Raw genomic sequence first — 9,107 nt, 5'->3', positions numbered from 1 at the left:
TTCGCGCATTAGAAATGAACGTCGGTAATTTGTTAGTCAATGTTGATGTAATAGAGAGCAAAATTTATGCAACGGAAACATATAATAAATAACAGAAAATAGTCTTTAAGTCTCTCTGATTATTTTTCTCGAGGCTCGAAAAAAGGAACCTGTTTTGCTTCTCGTCTTTCTTCTCGGAGGGGAAGTAAATTTTTAGAATTTCCATCCCTCGGAAACGAGCCGCGAGTCAAGATAACGCCGCGGGAAGATCGCTCTGTGTCAGTCTGAATGAAGAACGAGATTTCTCCACGCGGAGTTTTATTCCCGAAGAGACGGCAAGTAACTTGCTGAGAGAAAGACCGCGTCAAGTTCCAGCCGCAATTTTCGACACACAACTCTGACAATATGTCTGGAAACTACTCGGTGCGCTGCGAGCCGGGCCTAGTGATACCGCTCTGGCGTCCGGAGAACAACTTGTATCTAATCGACATCATCTTCCGAGGTCTGGTGTACTTTCTTTTACTGTTATATCTGTTCATCGGCGTGTCGATCATTAGCGATCGTTTTATGGCTGCCATCGAGGTGATCACGTCCAAGGAGAAGGAATTGGTGGTGCGTCGTCATGGAAGGGAGCCGCAGATCATCGTGGTGCGAGTGTGGAACGAAACGGTGGCCAATCTGACTTTAATGGCGCTCGGCAGTAGTGCTCCTGAGATCTTGCTGTCCATCATCGAAATTTGGGCGAAGAACTTTCAGGCGGGTGAACTGGGCCCGGGCACGATCGTCGGTTCCGCCGCTTACAATCTCTTTGTTATCATTTCCTTATGCGTGTTTGTGATCCCCAATGGTGAGACCCGGAAGATAAAACATCTGCGCGTTTTCTTCGTCACCGCCACTTGGAGCATCTTCGCCTACGTATGGCTCTACGTTATCCTGGCGGTTTCCAGTCCTGGTGTACTGGAGATCTGGGAAGGCATCTTGACCTTCGCCTTCTTCCCAGCTACAGTATTGACGGCTTACGTTGCTGATCGACGACTGTTGATCTACAAATATCTGCACAAAGGTTATCGAATGAACAAGCGGGGTGTAATCGTGCAGGCGGAGGCTGGGGATTCCGAGATGGGGGTGGAGCTGGAGATCAAGCCTCAACAAGATGGTTTTCACGGCATGGTGGACCGCCTAGCCGACGCCGATTCCCCTGAAGCGAGAGAGTTCGAGCAAACTCGCAGAGATTACATCAATACATTAAAGGAATTGCGTAAAAAGTACCCTACTTTAGCTCTAGAACAACTGGAGGTTATGGCTCACGAGGAGGTTTTGGGAAAAGGTCCTAAGAGCAGGGCCTTTTATAGAGTGCAGGCTACGAGGAAGATGGTAGGCGCGGGTAACCTCAGTAGAAAGATCAGCGAAAGAGCGCAGAGCGACCTTAGCGAGGTCAAGGCCGAGTTGCAGAAAGCCGAAGCAGAGAGTATCGATATTGAACATGTCAACGCCATGAGAGTATTTTTCGAACCCGGTCATTATACTGTGATGGAGAACGTTGGGACTTTTGAGGTGGGCGTTTCCAGGGCTGGAGGTGATCTCAGCAGACCCTGCACTGTGGATTACTGCACGGAAGATGGCTCCGCTGAAGCGGGATCTGATTATGTGAGTGCCAAGGGCACTCTGACTTTTGAGCCTGGCGAGACCATGAAGACTATCAAACTTTCAGTTATTGATGATGAGTTGTTCGAGGAGGATGAACATTTTTATGTGAGGTTAGTAATAATCATTTTTTGCAAACATTTATCATGATAGAATATACAAAATGTTATGGAAATTTGAATAATTTTAGCGATGAGCTATTAAGCTTGTAATTCTCTAAGGTATTTTAAATTCTGGAAATGAGGAAAATAATAAAAATAGAATGTCAATGCGATTAGTCTTCGTATTAGCAATAAAAATATGGTGATAAATGGGATAATATAATGAAATGTGAAGAGATTAAAAATCAGTTTAATAATTATTAGATTTAATAATAATTAATTTGATGTATTAGTCATAATTATATTATAAAAATTACATTATATCAGATAAAATTTAAATACAAAGTTCATAATTTATATAAAGCGCTACATATATTATTTTAGATTTGGAAGCTTAATGATGCTCATAATTAAAAAGTTAAAATATATTATTCTGATACCTTTACATTTTTCATTACCAAAAAGATATAGCTTAAAATTGTTGTAAATTGCATTGTTAAAGTTATCGAGAACGGTTAAGATATTAATATAAGTAAAAAAAAGAATAGGGAATGAGAGCCAATGCGGATATCGGAGTGCAGAGTTTATATATTTATTGTTAAGATTTTTTTATAAGTATCGTAATCGTAATTGTAATTATGTAATTGCGATTGCGGTACTTGTATAAGATTTCATTAATAATATCTAATCACTCTCTGTGCTCTAGTAACCTCGTTCGCTTTTATTGTTTATTTTTATCCTCTTTTTTCATCAACATAAGGTATTTATGAAATAGTATACTTTTGTTAATTTATTTTTTAATTTTATCGATATTATTTTTATCAAAGTTTTATTGTTTTATATTACACTTCTGCGAAATGTGGTATTTTGAAAGTTGCAACTTCAATATTTGAATAACTATGGTATATTTTATATCAATCGAAAAATTACAATTTATTACAATAATACAGTCCATCTAAAATTAAATAAAGAATAAGATTGATTTAATTTTATACATCTACTTGTCTAATCCATAGAAATATCTGCAATTTGAGACAAAGCCTATAATTCCAGTTATATTTTTTTCCTTTTATGTATAATAACATTAACGTAAAATATGTTTATATATTCAAGGCGTATAAAGTAGGCTTCCACTACAATGCCTTACTGATGAGTCTAGTAGTGGAAGACGGGACGAAACGCCAAAAATTACGTGATATTCTTCGCAATATATAATATTAAAATAAATTATCAGATTTAGATTTTAAATTGTAATTTGACTCTTATTCGCCCTGTTTAATGTATTAATTATTATTATATAAAAGAGTCCTTAAAATCTCCAATTTATTTGTTTATATATTCAACTATTAGGATTTTTATCGATAATTTATTTCAAGAGGTTATATAGAAGCAACGCCGCTGTAAGGCATCCAATATAATTATCGTGTGCTGGTTAAGAGAACTGTAATTACATCAATAATATCAATATATCTTTTTCAAAGAATCGTAATTCTTAAAATATATCTATAGTGGGTGTAGTTCATTTTGCAATCATATAGAATCATTGATTAGCAATGAAAGAGCAATCTTTCAATTGATTTTAAACGAGTAGTAGTTGCAATTTAATCAGTAATTAAGCTGTTATTGGTTGATTTAATGAAAGATGTTAAGGTGGTTATTGGTAGCTATTTTTTATACAATTAAAGTCGTTAAAATTTTATATAATGTACAAGTCTAATCGTAAGATATAAAGATACACTTGAAAAGTTAAAAAACTATTAATTAATACGTTTAATTGCTTTCATGTATTTAATACGTTTAATAAATCAACACAATTAATCATTTCATCAATATTTCTGTTTATCCTTTAACACGTTTTTATTTATTTGTTAATACAATTTCATATATTTTACATTATGTATTTAAAATACATAATAATATATACAATAATTAATAATAACATTTGTTTATAAATTATGTTACACAGAAATGTTCACACATACATTTTATATATTTTATAGATAATTTAATTATGATATACACACATTTTATATTTGCCTCTTTTCATATCATGTGTGTTTTCATTTTATTTACAACAAATTGTTTGTTTGCTAAAGCTAAATAATGGTGGTATGGGAAAACGATTATTTAACCTTTGGATTACGTATTATTATACTTTTATATACGATATATGACACTAAAGCTGTTAAATTGAGCTGTATAATTTTTATAATAACTATCAAAAATGTGTATATCTTTGATAAACACTTATAAACACTTTTTGCAGAAAAACCATTATATCTAATCGAATTATAAATTTAATTTCTGGAAAACTCAGAAGAAATCTTTGCACATATCATAGTATACAAATCATAAATATCTAATATATGTAAATGTCATGTTTTTTAAACTTGTAATTTGTTTTCACTTGACATTGTCGATGTAAATTCCAAAAATGCAAAAAGCTTAAAATTTTTATTGAATGTTACAGATTAAAACAGCATACTCATATGTATAAAAAAAAAATCACGATAGAATAGTTTCATAACAAAAAATATATTTTTAGAATGTGAAATTATGGATATGTGTGTTGATTTTAGATCTATTTATTTTAATTTCTCTATATTTTATCTTTTTTTTTATTAGTCTCTTTTGATCTAGCTTTTTCCTTGGAAGTTTAGAGATATAACGTATGTATCTCTTTTTACATGCAATCTATAGATCCCTTTATTTCACGCCACGATTGGAAACTGCAGGTTCGTGTGGTTTCGGCTAGGTGACCCGATTATTTATTTCTGTTATTTGCAACTTTACCTTGCATGTCAGATTACATCGCTAGGTCGTGCGGAAATCACACGTGCATGTGCTACTAAATCTATAAGTAAAACATGTACTGTGATAAACATACTTGATAATTCGGAGAGAAAAATCGGAGAAAAATTGTATTTCTGCACCAATTACAGTAATAAAGAGTTCTACCGATTATTACATTATTAGTGATATGGGTCGAGGGAAAAACTTTTGTTACTTAACAATATTTATACGTGTCATACTTTTAAAAAAATCTAAAGACTTTTACTGACATTAATAGTCTATTATCTCACATGAACATGAATAATTATAATAATGAAAAGTAAAACAGAACGATATTGTCTATACGATTATACTATATTATACTATATGAGAGGAGATATTATATCAGAATTGCAAGAATATTTTATATATGTTTTTAGATATAAAAAATGAATATGAAAATGTAATACGTTAAATAAAAATTAATTTTTAATACAAATAAAAGATTAAATAGATATAAATTAATATTTTAGAAATTTAGAGATAAAAATTATAATTATATCTTATTTATATAATTATATAATAATATATACATATTACAATACATACAATATGTATTATAAAAATTACATGTATTGTGCGTTATTGAGAGAAAATATAAAGGATTAAATAATATAATAAGAATAAATAACATAGAAAAAATATCTCGGAGTGATCAAACGAGACCGACAGATAAAAATAAATTCTTGGATGAATGCTGTTTTGAATGGCAAATACGAACGTCGAAATTATAGATTAGCTTACCTGCGAACTTGATTAAAGTATTCTAGTCCGAATGATATGTTTTGATAAAAAATAAAGGATTTGTCGAGCTGCAAATTAAAATGTGTGTATTCAAAGGTCAATTTGATAGGCGAGAAATTTATCTATATTAGTCATTGCAAAAATGGTTAATAAATAATGATGCTTATTGTATAAAATTGACATTTTTACATTTGTTTTAAAAATAGATGATGATAATTTACAATTATCTATTTATTAAATTTTTTAAAAATTTATTAAGTATGTTATTATTGTGCCGAATTCATGGAAACGATTTTTGTTGTTAAAGTTAGTATAATTTTTCATAAATTAATGTTAACTACTAATGTTTTCTAATTTTCAGGCTCAGTAACGTGTCGCAACCAGCAATGCTTGTCTCGCCGAGCTTGGCAACAGTAATGATTCTGGATGACGATCACAGCGGCATTTTTGGGTTTCCCGAGAGAGATGTAGAGCTAGTGGAGAGCGTGGGTCAGCATCCTCTGCGGATAGTCCGCTATAGTGGGGCCCGAGGTCGCGTTATTATCCCTTATCGTACTATGGAGGGCACTGCGAAACCTGGCAAGCAATATGTGCATACCGAAGGCAGCATGACGTTTGAGGATAATCAGACAGAGTGAGTAACGTAGTTACTTTTCTTTCTTCTTTTTAAATTAAGAAACTAAGAATAAGTATAAAATTAATTAAGGAGATGATATATAATTTCAATACGATTTTACTATTTTTTTGTATTGCCTTTGAACTTATTTAATTGATGAGCTTATCAGTAATTCAATCTCTTTAGCGATCAAAGTACAAATATTTTCTTTTTATGAAAAGAGGAAAATGTATAGAAAAAGTATTACAAGATTATAATATAATTCTAAATTATAAGGGAAAAGAATAAGAAAATAATCATTTACGAATGAGCTAAAACGATAAACAATTAAGACGTACTTAACCTTTTGTGGAGGAAGAGATATATAATATATAATTTTTTATAATATATATAAATAATAAAGTAAATAAGTAAAATAATGAGAGAATGACATTTAAACACGTTAAAAATATTAGTCATTTAATTCTTGCATTAAAAATGTTTTTATACAATTTTCTAACTGATATTTTATGTTAAATTTAAAGTTAAAATGGAAATAAAAAAGCAGAATCTGTCATTTAAAAAAAAATTATTTAAGTAGTCAGATTGTGTCATGTAGCATTTCCGCAGATTGAAGTAAATTTTAATAATCTACGTTTAAAATATAATGTACTTTTATATATAGATCAATTTATAATCAAAATAAACGTTTTAACTAAATTCAAACTTAAAACAAAATTATTTTATAAGCATGAGAGATGTTTAGTTCTTTTAGTAAAGAAGAAATTGTAAAATTAATCAAATATAAAATATAAAATTATATATGTATATGTATAGGAATTAATATTCTACTGTAACATTGTACATAAAAAATATTTTTACACAACATTTTTACATAAAAATGAGATGTATAAATATTTCATATATTATTGAAAAAATTGATAATGAAATAAAATACACACATATAATTCTAGAATATATTATTAATTAATATAATATCTGTGATGAATATATATATTATATCATATATAAAATAAAGTTTCTTAAAAGAGTTTATAGTCAGAGGAAATGCTCAGAAAATGTGAAAGTATAGTAATTAAAGTTTAATGTATTTTTAAGATCAATATTATTGTTACAATATATTAAATTAGTTTTATCGGACAGTATTACTACTCATCGTCACCAATGGTTGTGTTAACTTAATGGTTAAGCGTAATGTAAGGATCGATCGCCATCGCGATACAATCGATAATTGGAAACTCACACCACATAATTAGATTATATCAGCTTACTGTATCAATTAGCACTATAAATTATCTGCAAAATATTGCACGATGGTATTTTAAAAACTGAAATAGAGACGGCATAAATGTAAAATTAAATGCAAAGATGAGTATCAATTTACATGTATAACATTTGACTTTTTTATAAAGATGAACAAAATTAATTCCGTTGTTTTTAAACGTTTGTTATAATCACTAAATATAAAAAGAAGATTAAAATAAACACTTAATATATTGAGTTCAAATAATATAATATTATTTTTAATGAAATTAAGGTATTAAGTATTGCATGAATTTTGAGGTCGTTAAATATAAAAATAATGTTAAAAGTCTAAAATAATGGATATGAGAGATATAGCAAAGATAAGAAATAAAGTATCTTTAAATTATATTATAATAAAAGTTTATATTTACGAAGATATTTATATATATTAATTAGTATATTGTTTAATTCATGTATGATTGATGATTCAAATTCCGCCATTTCTGAAACTACATTATACTATAGACAGGTATAAATGTACCGAAATTTCCCACACTGACGTTCGATAGAATGCAGATCGCTTCTCTGCTGCAATTAACTGTACAACATGGGATACTGGTGTGATGCTGTAGCTCGCACAATGCATTTCTATTGCAGCTTTATCAGTAATTAGTGACTCATAGGAGATAATTAGAAGACCAGCCTAATACTCGTGCATAATCAGAATCTCGTTTCGTAAAATACAATTCTCGATGACAGTATTAAACTTGCATTAAGAGATATTGCATTATTATACATCCTTTTTATGATATATTTTATTTATTAAGAATTTTATGTATAAACATTTAAATATTTTCCTAGTTTATTAGATGATAGTTATTTCTTAAGTCTTTTTAAAGTATGTGAATTGTATATATTAATTTTCATTACCACGTGAATCTTATTTTTTAATATTGCTTATTTTTTAACATTATCTATAATGCTTTTAAAAAATTATTTAAGATTTGATAAATTACTTTAATTATTTAAAATATATTGCCATGGATTTATTTATATTAATTATTATACTTATCGATTTTATTATACTTTTAAATTTTTCTATATTTGATATATTATTATAATATGTATTATTTGTTGTACAACATACATACATGTATTATTAGATTTTTATAGACGTACCTTTTTTATGCATTTTATATTTACAATATATACACTTATCGAGCATATGTATTAAATCGTGTCTTCGTTATTCTTATTTTCTTAATAAATATTATTCAAATTTTTATTGATTTGTAAGTGTAATACACAGTTTATTCTCAAAAACTGTCTTTATTCATAATCTGAATTCTAACTATTGTGTTGTAATACTTGTTTCCGATATAATATACAACTCTCTAATTTCTCGCGATTGTTCGCAGCGTTGCATTGCTTTACGGACAATATTGCATGAGGATCTTGCTTTGGAGATTTCTGAATGCGTTTAAATTGAGAATTTATCTGAATTTATGTCATAAGATAGAATTTTAAAGAAATAATCTATTTAAGGTTTCAAAATTTTTTTTACTATAGAAAAATATACATAAAATATAAATATAAATAAAATAAAATATAAATAAGTATATATAAAAACACATATACACATATAATAATTATTAATTTTTTACTATATTAATTTCAAAATAACAATTTCTTTAAGCAAATTACATACGTTTTAATGAGAATAGTAACAATAATTTTACTAGGAGAAATTTTTTCTTTCTTACTATCATTAAAACCGAACCAGAGCATTGTTCATTAATTAAACCCGATTGTTTTAATTTTGTTAGTAATTACTTAACGCGAATGGTTTTTCAGAAGCGGTGCATTATTCTTTTATGTCTCAAATTTATTATTGTCTCTTGAAAAATAGAGACAAGGGGCAGGGTGAGAAAGATTGCTATACCAAA

At 28.8% G+C, this 9,107-nt stretch overlaps 1 protein-coding gene across 1 annotated transcript in view; it reads left to right on the top strand.

Moving 5' to 3' along the window:
- The first annotated feature begins 384 nt into the window (after positions 1–384).
- Calx (sodium/calcium exchanger 3) overlaps positions 385–9,107 on the top strand; it is a 69,940-nt gene continuing 61,217 nt past the window's right edge. The window contains exons 1-2 of the mRNA XM_018536605.1: positions 385–1,736; positions 5,662–5,934. Coding sequence (XP_018392107.1) covers positions 385–1,736; positions 5,662–5,934 — 1,625 coding nt within the window. The remainder of the gene's footprint in view (positions 1,737–5,661; positions 5,935–9,107) is intronic.

This window comes from Cyphomyrmex costatus, unplaced genomic scaffold (genome assembly GCF_001594065.2).
Source record: "Cyphomyrmex costatus isolate MS0001 unplaced genomic scaffold, Ccosl1.0 scaffold100, whole genome shotgun sequence".
Lineage (NCBI taxonomy): Eukaryota > Metazoa > Arthropoda > Insecta > Hymenoptera > Formicidae > Cyphomyrmex > Cyphomyrmex costatus.
This window is presented reverse-complemented; position numbering and strand designations above follow the sequence as displayed.